This window comes from Vitis vinifera, chromosome 17 (assembly GCF_030704535.1).
Source record: "Vitis vinifera cultivar Pinot Noir 40024 chromosome 17, ASM3070453v1".
Lineage (NCBI taxonomy): Eukaryota > Viridiplantae > Streptophyta > Magnoliopsida > Vitales > Vitaceae > Vitis > Vitis vinifera.
The window spans coordinates 538377-558187 of NC_081821.1; the positions used below are offsets into that span (position 1 = coordinate 538377).

General features: G+C 41.3%; 3 protein-coding genes across 3 annotated transcripts; 2 read left to right on the forward strand and 1 right to left on the reverse strand.

The window, feature by feature from the left end:
* Nucleotides 1-1762: 1762 nt before the first annotated feature.
* Nucleotides 1763-3984, forward strand: LOC100252653 (floricaula/leafy-like protein). Its single transcript, XM_002284628.4, has 3 exons — nucleotides 1763-2297; nucleotides 2451-2827; nucleotides 3488-3984. Exons 1-3 carry the CDS (start codon nucleotides 1847-1849, stop codon nucleotides 3866-3868), a joined length of 1209 nt encoding a protein of 402 aa, XP_002284664.1. The 5' UTR covers nucleotides 1763-1846; the 3' UTR covers nucleotides 3869-3984.
* A 311-nt stretch (nucleotides 3985-4295) lies between these two features.
* LOC100257704 (glycine--tRNA ligase, mitochondrial 1) lies at nucleotides 4296-9283 on the reverse strand. The gene is made up of 9 exons (XM_010665508.3): nucleotides 8688-9283; nucleotides 7739-8121; nucleotides 7460-7577; nucleotides 6820-7014; nucleotides 6503-6727; nucleotides 6045-6104; nucleotides 5886-5966; nucleotides 5191-5596; nucleotides 4296-4744 (listed from the first exon to the last, which is right to left on the reverse strand). The coding sequence occupies exons 1-9, from the start codon at nucleotides 9048-9050 to the stop codon at nucleotides 4512-4514; spliced, it is 2064 nt and encodes a 687-aa protein (XP_010663810.1). The 5' UTR covers nucleotides 9051-9283; the 3' UTR covers nucleotides 4296-4511.
* Nucleotides 9284-10002: 719 nt separating this feature from the next.
* Nucleotides 10003-16318, forward strand: LOC104882376 (uncharacterized). Its single transcript, XM_010665507.3, has 4 exons — nucleotides 10003-10161; nucleotides 10254-10376; nucleotides 10451-10546; nucleotides 15530-16318. Exons 1-4 carry the CDS (start codon nucleotides 10027-10029, stop codon nucleotides 16163-16165), a joined length of 990 nt encoding a protein of 329 aa, XP_010663809.1. The 5' UTR covers nucleotides 10003-10026; the 3' UTR covers nucleotides 16166-16318.
* Nucleotides 16319-19811: the final 3493 nt, after the last annotated feature.

Consider the following 19811-nt stretch of genomic DNA (forward strand, 5'->3'; position numbering starts at 1 on the left):
AATGCAAGTTCTCATGACCAAAATGCCATGAATGTCCGTACAATAGGAGGACGTTGGATGACGTGTCATGTGGCGATTGGGAGGCCTGGATGCTACCCACGGGTTGACCTAACACGTGGCATTAAAATTATAAAATATGAGTCTCAAAGGGGCTGGAGAGTGGAGAGTGGAGGTTGGAGATTTTTTGAAGACGCCATCATTCACTCATTCATTAAGGGAGTATCAACTCAAACCTCTCTCTTGGATCACCATGTCAGTAGTCCCACTGAAATCATGACATGTGGGAGAGGAATACGGGCCTGCAACGCCCAACAAGCATTGATTAGAATGACAAGAGAAAGGGGCTGGTAGGCCCAGAAGCACCTGATTGTGGCACCACAATCAAAGAAATCTAGCATGTAATTAATTAATTAACGAGTAGGAGGAGGTGATGGTGATCAGTGATGGTGACGGTGGTGATGGTGGTGAAGGGGAGAAAGGAGTTTTCATTGAAAGTACAGAAACCAGCCTTTCAGAAAGAGGGAGAGCTCTTAGGCAACTGACTCAGCTGAAACACCTGACGGTCTCTGTACTTCCTTTGTATTCACATTGCCAAGGAATACTATTACTTAATTCTCTCTCTTTCCCCATCTTCAATTTACCCCCCTACCCCCTCCCCATCGTCCTCTTTCCATTAATCTTGCTTTTATTAAAGCCTTACACATTCAACCCTTTTCAGTCTCTCACTCTACCTCTACATCACTCTTATGTGTCTCTCAGTCTCTCTCCACCCACCTCCTTCACCACAGCTCTTTGAAAGTGAATCAAACCAAATCTCAGATGAGACTTTTGTTATGGACTTGCGTCCCGTGGGGAACAATAGCAATAGCAAAAGAAATAGTGACTGTCGTGTGAAAACTCATCTTCCAAAAGTGTCGTGTAAAGATGGCACACAACAAACACCCTAGGCGTTAAAGCTGCACTGAGATTTAGTCCTTAAAATTAAGCACCAAAGGCTGATGAAAAGCTGATTATGTTTCAACATTCCAACTCTCAACTCTCCATCAATCAAGATACATGTCTGCATTGCTATTAGCAGCCCAACCCCCAAGAGCTAATTACTATAACTAATCCAGTCACATCCAATCACAAGGACCTGGTAGATTCACTCTTACAGCCCATTGGGTAATTAGATAAGTTAGAATATTTTTGAGAAAAGAACACCAGGGAAAGCAACTGGTGGAAGACGAGGGCATTTTGGTACTTGAAGGCTCAGGAACACTGAACCGCCTAAAGAAAGCAGACCGGGCAACGCCAACCAAGTTAGGAGTTAGAACCGAACGTGGGAAACCAGAAAGTAGATGGGACATGATCTGCCACTCGCAGTTGCATCAAACTTGGAATGAAGTGGCTCGGAATCTTCCATCAGAGGGTCAAATCCGGTTATTCTTGAGTAGAGAAAGGAGAATGGGAGGTGAGATGGCAAGATGTGAGTGGAGGAGTGGAAGTGAGAGGAGTGGGTAGAGGGGAGGAGATGGGAGCGAAAAGGGGTTGGGATTCAAGTGGGGGAGTTGGAACAGAAGAAGAAAGACAAAGAATTAGTTTCCCGATAAACCCAATGAATTACACGGTCAAGATGGATACAAGAGCAGGGATCGTACTGGTGATCAGAGTGGAAAAGCAATAGTACGTGATTTTATGAGGGATAGCAAGGGGCAATTTCGGAATCCATCACCCACACATACTCTTATAGGGTGCAACAGCCCGCCAGCTCCAATTACAGTGGTGTCATCATCTCTGTATCACTCCTCACTCCTCTGTGTGTATCTTGTTAGAGAAAGAGAGAGATAGAGAGGCAATCAGCAGGATGGATCCCGACGCTTTCACGGCCAGTTTATTCAAGTGGGACCCAAGAGGGGCGGTGGCACCGCCGAACCGGCTGCTGGAAGCGGTAGCACCACCCCCACCAGGAGCAGCAGCACCAGCACCAGTGGCTGCGGCGTACGCAATCCGGCCGAGGGAGCTGGGAGGTCTGGAGGATTTGTTTCAAGAGTACGGTGTCAGATACTACACAGCGGCCAAGATAGCTGAGCTGGGGTTCACGGTGAGTACGCTTCTGGACATGAAGGACGAGGAGCTGGACGACATGATGAACAGCCTTTGTCAGATTTTCCGGTGGGACCTCCTCGTCGGTGAGAGATACGGTATTAAAGCCGCCGTTAGAGCCGAGAGGCGACGCCTGGATGAAGAAGAGTCACGCCGGCGCCACCTCCTCTCTGCCGACACAGCCAACGCTATCGACGCACTATCCCAAGAAGGTGCGTTACCATCTTATTCTTAGTTGAACCTCTCAATGTTATCATCAATAATCAATTATTGTGCACGGACAGTTTCACGTGTGATTGGTGTGATGATGATGAGCAGTTTCATTTGTGAGTGGTGTGATAATGATGATGAACATACATAAGCAGGACTGTCGGAGGAGCCAGTACAGCAAGAGAAGGAAGCAGGGGGAAGCGGGGGAGTGGGAACGTGGGAGGTGGTGGTGGCCGGAGAGAGGAAGAAGCAGCAGCGGAGAAAGAAGGGGAAGACCAGAATGGGGTCGGCGGATGATAACATGAACGAAGATGACAACGAAGGTGGGGATGAAGACGATGACAAGGGTAGCGGTGAGCGTGGAAGCGAGAGGCAGAGGGAGCATCCATTCATAGTGACGGAGCCAGGAGAGGTTGCTCGTGGTAAGAAGAATGGGCTAGATTACCTCTTCCATCTCTACGAGCAATGCCGTGATTTCTTGATCCAGGTTCAGAACATTGCCAAAGAGCGCGGTGAGAAGTGCCCTACTAAGGTATTAAGAGATTTTTTTTTCTTCTAACTCTCATTTTCTAGGCTATGGCGATGCTTAATTACAGAGATATGTGCAATCAGAAAGGAACTCACATGATAATTTCTTCTTTAATGGATTGTTTTGATAACTAATCTTCTCTTCTTTCCCATGCCTTTTGCAAGTACAAAAATGTCATGTAACCCTTCGCTTTTAACACTACGTTATTGTCAGAAAATACACAAAGAATGTGGTTGATGTGAATTGATGTCCTCTTCTCTTCATTTTTTGTTGTTGTTTTCACTTAGGAAAAAAACAAGGAGAGATAAAACCAAAGCCCAAGTGTTGCATGAGTGGTAACTCGTGACTCAGCTTATGATGACCCCACCCCCATTTCCATAGATTTTAGGTACGGTTTGAACCAGCTGTCTCCACAGACAACGCAGGCTAACGTTATGATTCGCGTCCTTCCCTATCTCCTCTCTGCTTGTACGGTGGGGGAGTCGCATGAGTCTTGTAACTCCTCCTTTGCATTCACCCCAACCAAACCAAACCGAAACCAATCCAATACAAAACACCCCTCAAAAAACAAACAACGAAAAAAGAAAAGAAAAAAACAGGGGGGGGGGGGGGGGGGTAAGAAAGAAAGAAGGCTGTTGATGAATCACATTCCATCATGGACAGGTGACGAACCAGGTGTTTAGATACGCAAAGAAGGCGGGAGCAAGCTACATCAACAAACCCAAGATGCGACACTACGTACATTGCTATGCTCTGCATTGTCTTGATGAGGAGGCTTCCAATGCCTTAAGGAGAGCTTTCAAGGAGAGAGGAGAGAACGTTGGGGCTTGGAGGCAGGCCTGTTACAAGCCTCTTGTCGCCCTTGCTGCTCGCCAAGGTTGGGACATCGATGCCATCTTCAATGCCCATCCCCGACTTGCTATCTGGTACGTACCCACCAGGCTTCGCCAACTCTGCCACTCCGAGCGCAGCAACGCAGCAGCAGCCGCAGCAGCAGCTGCATCTAGCTGTATCTCCGGTGGAGCTGATCACTTGCCATTCTGAACTTAACGTATTCCCCATTGGTAAACAATCCATGTCCGCGCTCCAGAGGAGAGAAGCGTTTCAGTGTTTTAATAGGTAGGCTTTTTTATTATTTACTTTCGGAGACTCTTATATTATTGGTGTTCAAAGTGTTAAATGGCACGTAGTATTCCCAATATGGATGTCCTGTACAAGTTCTATCTTCATCATGTGGAATTTAGGTTGGGTACTTGCAAGCAACCAAACCCAAACAGCATCAGAACATTACATCAATTTATCTACTAGACATGGGAACAAGAAATTAAATGGAACACTAGTTATACAGTAGAGCATTTTCCAATGAACCTACAAGTGGCAAGCATGTAAGGCACACAATCCAGCAACCCTGAGGAAAGATCGATTATCTCAAGCACAAATTGCAACCCATTGAATCAATGTGGAGACAAGATTAGGACCCAACTTGAAATTTCAAAATTATAGGATAGCTGACGTATGGCGTGAGAGTAATATAAGGTTTTCAACACAACGAAAATCACAACTTTTTGCTCATGCCCGCTTGCTTGCGAAGGCTGAGATAACAGTGTAACATCATAAATGTATAGAAAAATTCTGTTATCACAATGCAACTTTACCCAAAGTACTCATGAGGACTAGAACCTTCTCTTCACTCATCCACAGACGCAGATGAATGAGTAGGGTATCTCCATAGTACATCAGCCCATGTGCTCTGACCATCAGTCACCTCCTTGACTACAGATGCCACCTCCTCCACACTAACACGAATTTGATCCTTGCTATCTCTCTCCCTGATTGTCACCGAGGATGTAGAATCCACTGTGATGGCAAGGGGTACCCCAAGTTCATCTGTTCTTGCATACCTCTTCCCTATTGATGTACCTGAAAAAAAACGAAAAAAAAAAGTCCACAGTTAAGCAATGGGTCGATACTGTGGGGTGCCCACTTCATCATCACCAATCACATTTCAACAGATCACAGCCTGAACAGGTACAGATCTAGAAACCTAAACTGTGAAATAATATGCCATCCAGGTTAATTAGTCCATCAAGTGTATGTCATGAATGCCTCTGTGTGCGCATGTGTGATCTCAAGCACAAATCACCCAAGGCTTCTCGACAGTGAATCCAAACCCAGCAAACCTCAGCTTGGATTATACCCTATATTCTAATCCTATCCAACCTTGATCATTCCAATGATCAGGTTATGCAGTGGCAAACAAACCGCTTAAGCTGTCCCTCAAGTATGTCCATAATTGCTTGGACCATGATACATGCAGAAAAAACACAACCACAGATGATGCGCATTCATGATTCTTAACTGAGTACCTGTTATATCAATCTTGTATGAGATCCCTGCAGCAGTCAAAGACTTAGCAATGCTTTTGGCAACTTCCTCGTATTGCTGATTTTGCACCAGCGGGAATACAGTGCATTTGATAGGTGCAACAAGGGGAGGGAAGCGGAATACATTCAACTGTTCATCCCCAGCTTTACTAGGCCTCGTGTAGAAGGAATGCTCATAAAGACAGTAGATTATTCGCCCAATTCCAAACGATGGTTCAATAACTGAAGGTGTGAAAACCCTTTGATGTTCCTTCTTTTTCTCCTTGGAGATCGACAGCATTTTCTTCGTTATAGTGACATCTTTCCCAAGAGTGCAGACATGGAACCCTACCTCTCCCGTGGATTCCAATGTGGCTTTCATTTCCATTGCTTCTTTTTCACTCATAGCCTGCACATAAACAGGAATTTTGATAGAGTTGATTGGCAAAGTACCTGCCTCTCAAAATCTCCACCCTCCCCTCCTCTCACATCACATACCCATCAATCTTATAACATATTTAGTGTAGAAAAATTATTGCTCTGGACATTAGAAGAAAACAAATCCATCCTTAAGCAGTAGATTGTCCAATCCTCAACAGTTAAAAAGACACCCCCTAATGACAAGCTGAATAACAAGGACGCATGCAAAACTCTAGGACCAAGATTTATTTACCACATAAAAATTAGTCAATACTTACCTCCAACGCTTCCACAACCATTTTTTGGTTTCCCTTGAATGCAAGCCCCAGCTCCTTTTTCACTGGGGCTATAATAAGTTTCTGAAATGATACAAGACAAATGAGACATAGAAACTATATAAAACCTTAACTGACTATGAGAGTGAAAGAAAGGCTAACCTCCACTTCTCTAGGTTCTGCAAATTTTTCATGTGCCACAAGGGGAACACCGCTTTTATCCTACACAAAGTGAAACTCTACATGAGTAATTCTGTACGCTTGTTTGCAACCCAGGACAACAAGGGATATGCCTGGTATCCCAATTTTTCCTGGCAACCTTTAAGCATAAAACACCAGAGACATTATTTTCTTTTGCTTCATCAGCTTTTCTTGTAACAAAGCAGAAATATGGTTTATTCGGAAAATGAAATGCTGCTGTCATATTCCAAAAATATGATTATTATGACAACAAAATTCCACCATATTGGTAGCACATTCTACCTCACATAAATAGAACACACCACAAAGAAGATGAAAGAAGCTTCTGAACACCATAATAGAAGAAACATATGATTTTTTCAACGTTAAGTGCCATCTAACTCCAAATATTTCTCCAACAATTTTAATTCATCACTCACCGTGTGTGCACGCAAATCATATGCAGATCTATCAGCAATACCAACGCACTCAATCCATCCATAAGAGCACTCAATCTCAGCATCCCAACAGTCTGCAGCATAGTGAGCCATCTCATTTGCAAGATGCTGCCGGAAACGTAGGCGCTCCTTGTCGATACCAAGGCCTGTTAGGAACAGATACACCCTCCCTATGAAATAGCCAAGTGTTTCATTGTTGACAATGCCCTGAACATCAGCATACAACCAAAACATTTTTTTTAAAGGACCAAAGGTATAACAACTTTCCAAAATCTAAAATGGACAGAAGTCAAACCAACCTTTGAAACTGCTTCACCAAGGACCGTTCTCTTTGCTGATTGTCCAGAAACCTGCTCCCCCCTTGGAAACATCAAGAACTCCAAATTTGCAACTTCAGAAAATTTTGGGTGAGACTTGTCATCAGGATCCACAAAGTGCTCAATCTCAGCCAGAGTAAATTCACGAACTCTTAAGAGACCTTGGCGTGGAGATATCTGCATTCATAAATGGATAATGCCATGTTCAGGTTCAACTCACCATCACAGTGCAAAGCATGTTTTAGATATCATGTAGAATAGGCATCATTGAGATGGAGTAATCATTCATAAACTAGGAAGTTCATGATATGAATGGAGGAAAAAAAAGGAACAAGGAGATCACTCCTACCACTATTACTAGTACTACTATAAGAAAACATTGAAAAGAAAAGAGAAAAGAAGATATTCTAATATAAATAATAATATAATGTAGTAAATCAAGCAATGAGTTGATCAAATCAGGAGTCAGAAATGTTGGTCAAATAAACAAATTGGCATCATCAAAACCATCAGCAAATAATCACATTCCCTGGATTGAACAATTTCCACCTAAGCCCACAAACACAGATGGATATGGATGCACACACTCTGCAGTAAGGTAGGAAGTGGAAGGATTTGGAACCTCATTTCTAAAAGCCTGACCAATTTGAGCTGCAGCAAAAGGGAGCTTGTTCCCATTATAGTAATACAGATCCTTGAAGTTTACAAAAATGCCCTGTGCTGTCTCTGGCCGCATATACCTACAGTAGATTGTATGTAAGAAAAAAGACAGGATAATATAAGGCTGCACACCTATGAAGATAAAACAAGTGACAATAAACAGAGGCTGGTTGCAGAATAAATTGCATATGAGCTTATCACGAAATAGGTAAATTTGTTTGAATTGGAATCATATATTTACCCTGGGCTCAAGCCAGATGGGCCGATTGAGGTCTGGAACATCAAATTGAATGGATAAGGAGCAGAAAGCGGGTTTTTTGTATCAGGGGCAGTTATACCATATTCCTTGATCTTGCCACCCAATTCCTCAGCAGAAAGATCATCAAGAACAGCCAGAATATGTTTCAATTCTGCTGCCTTCTCCCCACTGATAGTAAGGTCCTTCTCAAGCTTCTCTTTGCAGAAATCCTTGAGCAAGTGATCAGCACGGTAACAGGTACCCGTTTTTTCATCCTTCACCATAAGATCAGTGAACTTATCAACATGACCCGATGCCTTCAATACAATTTCTGGTGTCACACATGGGCAATCAACTTCCAACATATTCTCCTCCAGAACAAAATGCTGAAACAATATAAAAGAGGGGATCAGTTACAAAAAATGCACAGAGACTCCCATGTGCATGCTCACGCGCACTTAAAAATTCACGATAACTAGAGCTTTAGTTACAATGGTGAGTGGAGTATGGGCATTCACTTTCAGCTTTAAAGCTTTCTGCCAATGCCTTAACAACCAGGATGTTGCTAGCAAAGGTAAAATTAAAAGGAATATTTTGCAATCCAAACAGCTTCTTAAACATCAAAGAATATTAGCCCTTAGAAACACCAAAACAAGAACAAGAACTCGTTCATAGAATGTCCACATCTGTACTCCATCCAAGAATCCATTCTACTTTCGTTTCCCTTGTGGGATTATGACATACACAGACTAAACAACCACCCCCGCCGCCGCGCCCAGCACCCACACCGAGAATCACCACAAGAATTTGCCCCATTTCCCAAATTATTTGCCCTTTTGCTATAGCTTTTCACTATATAATTAAAGCTGACCAAGTTCAGTTTACAGCTTGAACCTAAAAAGGAGCATGTTTTTCTTTCCAAAATAGTAATAGAAATCAAAGAAAAATTAACCTGACGCCAGAAGGCGAGAACATTGGACTTGACGGCGCAACCGGGAGGGCCATAGTCGTAAAGGCCGGCGACCCCACGATAGATCTTGAAGGAGGGTATGTAAAAGAGGCGCCTCTCAAGGGTGTTGACCAGGGCCTGGCGGAAGGCATCCCTACTGAGCGCGTTATCGTTGCCGTTAGTGAGGGCGGCTTGCAGCTGCTTCTCAATGGAAGCCTTCTCAAGCTTCAAGGCGTTGAGCTCTTGGACGGCGGCGTCGATCGCATCCTTGGGAGCGCCGGAGGCCTTGAGCTCCCTGACGGCGCCGCCTTGGGCGTCGACGGCGGCTTGTTTCTCGGATAGGGCTTTGCGTAGAGAGTCTTCCATTAGGGATGGTGATGATGATGAGTGGGGAAGTGGGTGTGATATGGTAAATAATAATATTGGAGACTTGGAGAATGTGTGAGAGAGAAAAATATCAAATGTGAAGCCAAGAAAAGTGATGTTGAAGGGTTTGGAGGAAATAAAAGATATTTTAGATTTTAGATATGGGTACAAAGATGGCCACTGAGAAAGGTTCCTCTAGGTTTTTCTCCTCCCACCATCATCCCGTCGTTTTATTCTTGTGGGAAATATCTCTCTTTCTTTTTTTATATTTATTTTTTGTTTTAATTTTGATAGTAATTTTAAAAAATATTTTTAATATTTAAAAAAATTTATTATTTAAATATTAAAAATACTATAAATATTTTTAAAATCAATCTTAAACACATTCTAAGTAAAATTTGATTTTATTAATTTTTACATAATTGATTAGTCTAACACAATTTTAACCTTTCTCATTATTTTTTCTTTTGTAGTTGGATTTGATAGAGAATGGTTTATGCAAAAGGAAATTTCATTTTAACTATATATATATATATATAATCATAAGCTATTCTCTTAAAATTAGTTTAGCTTTTAGTTTCCCAAACTCATTCTAAATAATTATTTAAGACTATGTTTGATTTAAGAAAATAAAATTAAAAATAATTCAACTTCCTTAAACCATGCATCTCATATAATTTTCATTTTATTAATAAAATATACATATTTTAATATGTATCAGACCAGTACTAGTGAACTTATCAACATTAACTTTTCATATTTTTAATTAAATAATTAATTTTTGACCGGGGCCTGAAAATTGGAGCTGGCCCGAGATTGCGATCATGGAGCCATGGAGGGAAGGTGGAGGGTTTGTTTGGCCCAGATATTCAGCTTTAAAAAATAAAACCACGGTACAAGTCCACTTCCACTCGCTTCCCGCTCTCAAAAACCCTCCATCTCCATTTTTGAAACACTCCGGCTGAGAAACGGAGAAATGGTGCGTGGTGTGAGATCTGAGATTCCGATGCCAGGGTCTCGATCCAAGTTCAAACGCATTGTCTCTCGCCACCAAGCAATGAAATCAACATTTCTTCAGCTCAAATCTCAAATCCAAATGAGCCTGCTCCAGGTACATTCACATAGATATATGTTTTCTCGCAAATTGCAAGCTCCATTGTGATCACTTTCAGAGCTGTTTGGCTCTATCTCCAATTTTTGCAGGTCGAAGAAGTATTCACATCTCTGTCCGTTCCTTTGATGAGGCTTGTCGGTTTGAAGACGGCCGAAATGGCTGAAGAGGGAAGATTCATCACCATTCTCACGAAGGCTGATTCGTTTGATCACGTATGCGTATCTCTCTGTTTTTTAAAACCTACGATTTTGAGATGTGCTTCCAATTCTGGTTAAGTTTCCGGCAGGGATGCTGGAGCGATGGAGTTGCAGCCGGACATCTGACTAGATCGCCGTCTGCCAGCGATGGAGGTCATCGGAATTATCAGATTCGTAAATTGGAGGTAAAATTTGAAATCTTGAAAAATGTACAAGGTTTTGTGATTGATGATCAGATGAACTCAATCTTATGTGAGGTTTTCAATTTTTGAAAGAAAGGAAGATTTCACCTTCCGTTTTCTTCCACTTCTTTGTTTTTATTCAATTCCTTCCCACTTCAAACATTTGGAATGGGCCACCCCCGTTGATATGCCGTGGCCCTGTGGGCCTCTCTGCTTTACCACTTTGCTTGGCCGGAGTATAATGTCATCCACACTTGAATCCTGTGTGACCAGGGGGAAAATGAAACATTTGGTGACTTCAAGATTAAGAATATTTGTCAAACCACCACACTTGAGAAGGTGGTGAGAGTTTTCTATTTATAATCATTTACAGAATATTACAAATCAAATAATATCAAACTGATTACAAAAGAAATGGAAAGTAGGAAATAATATCAAACTAATTACAAAAGAATAGCATGTAATCAAGGGTCAAATATGATACATATGGTAAATTGTAATGGAAAGGCTAAGTATCCTTAACACCCCCCGCAAGCTGAGCGTCGGATTGGAACGAATGTGAAGCTTGGATCGGAAAAATTCAAAGAGAGGTCGAGAAACACTTTTGGTGAAGATGTCAGCAACCTGGAGGTGGGAGGGCACATACTCGGTGCGAAGTTTGCCAGCGACAACGAGTTCCCGAAGGAAGTGGTAATCTAATTCAACATGCTTGGCCCGCTTGTGAGAAACGGGATTGGAACTCAAAAAGATAGCACTTTTGTTGTCACATAAGAGTAGGGGTTGCAGTGGAATGGGGACCTTAAGGTCATGCAAAAGATGCGTAAGCCAAAGAAGTTCAGCAGCAGTCATAGCAAGGGCACGATACTCAGATTCACAGCTAGAGCGTGAGACAGTAGGTTGCTTCTTTGCACTCCAAGATACTAGATTGTTACCAAGATAAATAGAGTAGCCGGATGTAGAACGACGAGTATCGGGACAGCCAGCCCAATCAGCATCCGAATAAGCTACTAGCGCACTAGGAATAGTGGATGGACGAAAGGTAAGGCCAAAGTGGAGTGTACCCTTAACATAGCGAAGAATACGCTTGACAGCAAGAAAATGATCTATAGTAGGGGCGTGTAAAAATTGACTGACAGAATTGACAGCATGGGCAATATCGGGACGCGTAATGGTCAAGTACTGAAGGGCGCCAACAAGAGATCGATAGAGAGTAGGATTAGAGAAAGGAGAACCAGCAACAGTCAGGTGTTGGGAAACAACCATGGGGGTGTGAACAGGTTTGCTGTCGAGCAACTGAGCACGAGTAAGAATATCTCGAGCATATTTTAACTGACTGATAAAGAGACCATCAGGAGTGGGCGAAGCTTCAAGACCAAGAAAGTAACTGAGGGAGCCCAAATCCTTGGTAGCAAACTCAGAATGAAGCTTGCGAGTAAAACTGTCAAGAAGTGATGGGTTGTTGCCAGTAACAATAATGTCATCAACATAAAGAAGCAAATAAATAAGGCTAGACTGCTGATGAAAGACAAAAAGAGAGGTGTCAGCGCGGCTACAAGAAAAACCAAGTGTAAGAAGAAATGAGCTGAAACGTTGAAACCAGGCACGAGGAGCTTGCTTTAAACCATAGAGGGCTTTCTTTAACAGGCAAACATGAGTGGGAAAACGAGGATCAATATACCCAGGAGGTTGTTCCATATAAACATGTTCAGTAAGAGTGCCATTGAGGAAAGCATTCTTGACATCAAGTTGCCGAAGAGGCCATTTATTTGTGACAGCAAGAGAAAGCACAACACGGACAGTAGTAGCTTTGACAACCGGACTGAAAGTATCAGTGTAGTCGAGACCAGGTACTTGGGTATAACCTTTAGCAACAAGGCGAGCCTTGAGACGCTCGACGGAACCATCCGGAAAATATTTAGTGCGAAACACCCATTTAGAACCCACGATGTTGGTGTTGACAGGTCGAGGGACCAAAATCCAAGTACCATTTTGTTGTAAAGCTTGAACTTCTTCATCCATGGCAGCAAGCCAAGCAGGATTCTTAGCAGCAGATTTGAATCCTTTGGGCTCAGTGGATGAAAGAAGAGCAGAAAGAAGTCCAGAGGAGCCCAAGACACCAAGATTCGCTGGATGTCGAGTCTTGAAAATACCAGCTTTGGCTCGTGTGATCATAGGATGAGAGCCCAAAGAAGAAGAGGAATCAGCAGCATGCTCAATAGAATGTGGACTGGAAGCCAAGGGTGGCAAAGAGAAACCTGCAAGAGAAGTATCAACCTGCACAGACTCATCCACAAGATCAGAACAAATATTACATGGAGAGGAGTTGGATCGAGGAATGTGCCAGGAAGGAGAGGGAGGGGGAGATGGATCAATATGGTGAAGACGTGGTTCCAAGAAATTTGAAATATGAAGAGAGGAAAGAGGTTGGGCCTGGGAGCTTGGGACAGTAGGAAAGTGAGTTTCATCAAATTGAGCGTGGCGGGTGATGTATAGCCTAGAGGTGGTGGGATCAAGACAACGAAACCCTTTATGAGAGGGACTATAACCCAAGAAAATGCAAGGAATGCTGCGGGGAGAAAGTTTGTTAGGCATATAATCACGCAAGCAAGGATAAACACGACAACCAAAAGGATCTCATAATGTGGAGAGTAGCCGTATAAAAGTTCAAAGGGTGACTTACCACCAAGAAGTGGAGTGGGCAACCGGTTGATGATATAAGTTGCAGTGTTGAAAGCGTCAACCCAGAAACGAGGAGAAAGGTGGAAGTGGAAGAGAAGGGCCAAGCCAGTCTCAGTCACATGACGATGTTTTCTCTCAGCACGACCATTTTGAGCAAGTGTATATGGACAAGAGAGTTGATGATGTATGCCAGAAGTACGTAAGTGAGCTTTGAAGCAAGTATTAGTAAATTCAGCACCTCCATCACTTTGAAAAACCTTGATACGAGCGGAATGTTGGTTTTCCACAAATTTTTGAAATTGAAGAAAAATATCAAAGAAATCAGATTTAAATTTCAAAGGATAAAGCCAAGTAAATCGGGAATAATCATCAATAAAAATAACATAGTAAAGAAAACCGGAATTTGATTTGATGGGGGAAGGACCCCAAAGATCACAATGAATAAGATCTAACACATGAGACGACCTATGTTCATTTCGGGAATAAGGTAATCGATGATTTTTCGCAAGTTGACAAGTACTACATAGTGAGGGAGAAGGCAATAAAGACGTAAGAGAAAGATGTCCTTTTTTATTTAAAAAAGAAATTACAGAATAATTCACATGACCTAGGCGAGCATGCCATAAATCATATGAAGCACGTAGAGATTTATTTTTAAGGACAGAAATAAAGGCAGAGTTGCCGCACTCCAACACATATAACCCTCCATCTCTTTTACCGGTTGCCACCACCCTTCCTGTTTGACGATTCTGGACAGTAAAAAGATTATTAGTAAATGTAACGGAGAGAGGAAAATCAGACGTTAATTTACTAATGGAAAGAAGATTTTTTGTGAGATGAGGGACAACCAATACATCTAATAAGTGAATATTTGGAACAGGAGAAAGAGTACCAGTGTGGGTAATGGGTAGAGAGACACCGTTTCCTACGATCACAGAGTCCTTACCCATGTAATTTTTGGACTGATCCAAAATAGATGGATCGGTGGTCATATGAGCCGAAGCTCCGGTGTCCAAAAACCAGTCAGCAGCCTCGGGTCCAGAAAGAGAACAAGATGTGTTGAAGGCCTCGGCAAGATGAGCAGAGGAATCAGTCCGAGCATACCGTTGGTTGCAGCGGTCAGCATAATGGCCCTCTATGCGACAAATTTGGCAGCGAGGTAGTCAACGACCATGACCAGAGTAGGTTCGTCCTCGGTTGGAAGAGTTGTTGTTGTGGGAATGAGAACGACCTCGCTGGTTGTTACGGAAAGCAAATGGAGTTCCATGAGAAGTGGTGCGACTGCGATTAGTGGCTGTGAATGCCGCAGTGGTGGGTTCAGAAGACTCAAGGGATCGCTGGAACAACTCAAAACTTTCAGCTTTAGAAACTAGATCTGCAAAATAGGGGAGAGGGGTGAGAGACATTTGAGCTGTAGAAAAACTGGAAAAATCGGGGCCGAGTCCACGAAAGAACCAGTGCACTTTGTCAGTGTCCTCGACGGGTCTTCCAATGGCATGAAGCTGGTCACAAAGTGTTTTGAAGGTACGGGCATACTCAGCAACGGGTTTGGTGCCGCGTTTCATCAGCTGCAAGTCATCCTTGAGTCGTAGTTCACGAGCTTTCGAATGATGGCTGAATGTATTCTCCAATGCGAGCCAAACTTCACGGGCAGTGGAGAGACCAACAACGACAGCAATGGCTTCCTCGGTGAGAGAGGAGAGCAAGAGACAGAGAAGCCGTTGATCAGCTGCTTTCCATGCCAAATATTTGGTGCTGAGTGTGGTAGAAGTTTCTGGTTCAAAACGGGGTGGTGGAACAAGAGTTCCATCAACGTAGGCCAACAGGTCTTGACTCTCAAGGAGAGGAAGAAGTTGGCTTTTCCAGAGAAGATAATTGGAGGAAGAAAGCTTGATGGTGATCATGTGGATTAGAGTGTTGAAAGGAAGAAGATGAGAGGATTCAGAAGCCATGGAGAAAAATGGATTGGGGTTGCTAAACCAGATTGGCTCTGATACCATAAGAATATTTGTCAAACCACCACACTTGAGAAGGTGGTGAGAGTTTTCTATTTATAATCATTTACAGAATATTACAAATCAAATAATATCAAACTGATTACAAAAGAAATGGAAAGTAGGAAATAATATCAAACTAATTACAAAAGAATAGCATGTAATCAAGGGTCAAATATGATACATATGGTAAATTGTAATGGAAAGGCTAAGTATCCTTAACAAAGATGACCTATGGGCATTATGCACCTGTTGTCCAGCTCCACTTGCCTATCCTTTGTGTGAACAGTAACCCAGTTTTCTGATCCTACAGGAAGAAAGCTATGCTACCAAGGCCACCATTGCAGCCAAAGAACAGAAAGAGAAGCAGCGACTGGAAATAACTCAACTAGTCCGCCTCCTTAGACAAATCGAGACTCAAGTCAACTCCCACCACGGTGACATCCGCCAGACACTGGCCGACCACAGGAGGTCCCTCCACAAATCCTTTCAGAAAGCCATTTCGTATATTGCTGCCATTCACCATTCCTGTCAAAACCAGGAAACCCTTCTCTTCGTGTTGAATGTCTTCCAAATCACGCTCAGACAAGTGGATGCTGCCCTTAACGCAGTGGAGAGTGGTGTGGAAGACCTCATGCAGCAGTTGGCTCAACAAATGTGCAATCCACTGGTGGAGTATGTGAAGCGCCTCAAGACCGAAACGACATTAGGCACATTTGCTCGCCTATTAGCCATGGTGGAAGAGATGGAACGGGAAATCAGAGATGGGAGGGTGGAGCTGGAGGAGGAGAGAATGAAGGTGAGAGTTGCAGAAAAAAAGATGCTTGAGGCTCTGACTAGGTTGACAGAATTAGAAGACAGAGAGAGAATGAAGGAACAGCTTGGGTCGCTCTTAGAAACTAGGAAAAGCTATACTCTACGTCCACGCAAGGTTCGCCGACCCTGTTAATATGTGAGACCAGTTGCTTCCTAACTCGCATTGATTTGGTAGTCGGAATTTGGAAGTCCATCGATGGCTTCCTCTGGCCACCATCCAGTAATATGACTGCAAAACGGTACAAAATTTGTGTTTGTTTCTTATACTGACCACATTTTCATGCAATCTCAGGTTTTTTTTTTTTTTAATAATTATTATTTAAAGTCCTGGTTTAAAAATAAATTAAATCAAGAAACTTTGAGACCGATTTACTATGATTTAAAAAGAATTTTCTATTTAAAAATAAATAAAAAAACTTGTTTTGGGTCATTATTCTTTGTTTTCAATTTTAAAAAATGAAGAACATTTTTAAAAAAATAAATAAAAATTGTATTAGAAAGCTAATAAAAAACAAAAGAAAACATAGATAGATTTAAAAATATATCTATAAAAAGCAAATAAAACCAATTTAATTTGTATTAGAAAACTATTAGTTGAATAATATTAAAAAGTCATTGACCAAACTAATTTAAGCTCAAATTTTGATTTAATTAATATTAAAAAATTATAAAACTTGATAACATTATAACATCATTGACCATATAATCGTATTTTTGTAAATCTTTTCACTAGAAAAATAAGTTCCAAAGCCAGGCTGAATTTTGCAGCTCAACTCGGATCGATCATTTTCCAAAGCCAAGTTTGTTAATGGTGGTTGCATTGGTTAAAGCATGGTAGGCATTTTTATTATTGACTCTAAGTAATAATGGATACTAGACAAAGTTTGCTTTGTTGACAAATAAACCAAGCTGAATTTTGCAACTTGTGAATGATGGCATGGCTTGGCTTTTGGTGCAGCCAAGTCTTATGGTTTTTTGAGATTTCATTAATCCTTTTATTTTTAGCTTTGTTATATAATTTGCTTTTATGATTGAAATACTTCTTGAATGCTTCTTATGGACTTCAGTAGCCATAACGTTTTTCTCTTCTGCGAGTTGTGCTAAGTAGATATTTTAACCATTAGAGAATGAGAAAATAAAAGTTAATCTTAATAAAGAAAACACTCAAGAAGAGGAGGAAGAGGGGGGAGGAGGAAGGGTGTGAATTGGGTTTTAAAAATTCTTTTTCAAACACAATAAATTCAAGTAAAAGAAACACAAATATAAAGAAATAAAGTTAGAGAAAGCAAATTTAGATTTTATAAATGGTTTGACACTCTTTGCCTACATTCACTCTCCTCAAGCTCTTAACCGAGTGAGAGTTTCACTATACTTGAAGCTTCAACCAAGCTTCCAACACTGTTATACTTGGATTTCGACCCCAATAGACTCTTACAAAATCCCTTCAAGTCTTTGCTCACATGAAACTTTTAACACTCAAATAACAAGTTTAAATCTCTCAACCTACCTCAACAAGGACTTAAATACGACTTAAATGCTAGGAAAAATCACAAGGGTGTACTAAGGAATATGCAAATGGAGATTTAATGCACTAAGGAAAGAATGAGAACTTTTGAGTTAAGAACAAATAGGCAAACAAATAAATGCAGGTATTTTTTTGCTCATGAATGAAGTGGAGCTCTCAATTTATAGGTTTCTAAACTCGATAGCCAAAATGTCAAAAAGCCACTTCGACCGATCGAGTTAGGGGCCGACCGGTTGATTAGCCGTTGGTCAATAAATATATGGCAGGTGACCGTTAGGTCTCGATCGGATTTCAACCAAGACTCGATCAGAAAGACATAACCATCGATCGAAAATGCAAGACTACCGGAAGAGAGAGAAGATCTTTTGCATCTCTCGATCGGACCTCGATCGATTATACCCTCTCGACCAGAAAGGTATAACCAGTCGATCAATACCCTAGCCGATTGAGCTAGTTGACCAATGCCTTGACCGGTTCACCATTTTTTGCCCAAAAACCTATTTTTTTTCTATTCCTTTCACTTCTAACACTTAGGCAAGGTCTTTAGGTAAATGAATATGTTAATTTTGAAGTGATTTGCCTAAGGTTCATTTGATAAAACTCGGGTTTTAATGGAAATGTAACTTTAATGCATAAATCGAGTTTTTAAGGATACATGAAAATATAAAATAAAATAAAAAATCATAAATGCATCCATGTATTCATCTTACATATGTTTCTTATAATTAAAGGTCTCCCAATTATCTTGATCTTGCATCTATTAGGTTATTTGATGAATTTCTCGAATATCATTTTGATTTTCCAAATTAAAACTTGAAATTCTTTATAATTCAAACCAATTAGCAACTTAATCATGATTTGGCATCATCAAAACGCAATTAGGAGAACCCTTAGGGTAACAAAAATATCTTCCATTATTCTCATGTTCAAGTCCCATAAAAAAAAACATTCTTCCTATGCACCTGAGAAGGGGGTTCTCTATGATGGAATATACATAATTGAGAAATGTTGGAGAAAAGTTGGAATTCAAGTAAATACATATCCTACAAATACATATTTCCAGTTAGGTTGTTCTTTTTGCTAAATGTGTACTGATAAGGTTTTTATATGCACCAGAGGTATAAGGTTTGTAGGTACCTATTTGTTAGATGTGACAATGAACCCACCCCATGGACAAGGTTTGTGTGGTTTTGCAGCTTCTTCTCTCATTGAATTCCCTTCACTATTTTTTTTCCCAAATTTTAACTACAGTGATGAACATGGGGACCGACCTAGACCCCTTGCTAGAGATTCCGGAGTTAAATGTCACGGACTTGGTCTTTTCCTAAACTCGTGCGACACTTAGACAAGTCAAGACACTTGATCTTGATAAGTTAGCCTTACTCCCAATGGTTAGCTTGCTAGGTTAAGATGCTTACGACTCGGAAGCTTTAGAAGGCGTAGTAAGCAACTCTTAAAGAATGGAAGTTTTTATTACTCAAAGAAAACTTTACAAGTGCTTTTGGAAACTCACTTGCTTGCTTGGTTAGGTTCTTAGGTGGTACCTTGGCCAAATAAAGTCCTCACATATTTATAGGTACCAATGGAACTCTCTGGAACCTTGGATGGTTCCTTACAAATCAAGAATAATTTGGAAGCTCCTACACTAGTTTATGCACAAGGGTATGTACAAGATGACTTTGGAAGATTCTTAAACACCCCACACTATTCCAATTCTCTCTTAGCCAAGTGTGGAGATGTGTGAACATCTCTAACTCTCTCTAAAAGCTTCCATACTCTTCCACTTTGTAGTTAAGTGTAACTGTCTCCAGGGATCTCTAAAAGCTTCCCACCTCCTATATAAGCAAGCCCATGGGGAGGGTCATTTGAAGCATCGCTACTACTGATAACAGAAGGAAAGTCCATCATGGGACTTTGATGTAAGTGGTCATATTTCTCTCTCTCACCATTATTTTGCTTGTTTTTAATCCTTCTTTTTCTAGTAAAGCCCATGCGCACGTAGAAAAGAACAAAATGATGTGAACCAGATCATAAAGATTACTGCTTGGATTGATTAGATGATATTTCTATCGTGTTTCAATTGTTATTAAGCCCTTCAGATCTCGACTGTTTTTTTCCGTTGTGGGACAATATGCACATATTGTCCATGTAAAAACAGTTATGCTACGCTGCAATCTTTTTCCCAGGACAATACACTCCTATGGAAGTGGAAAAGAACTCCACCTGTCAGCCGTAAACTTGTGGACACTGGAAA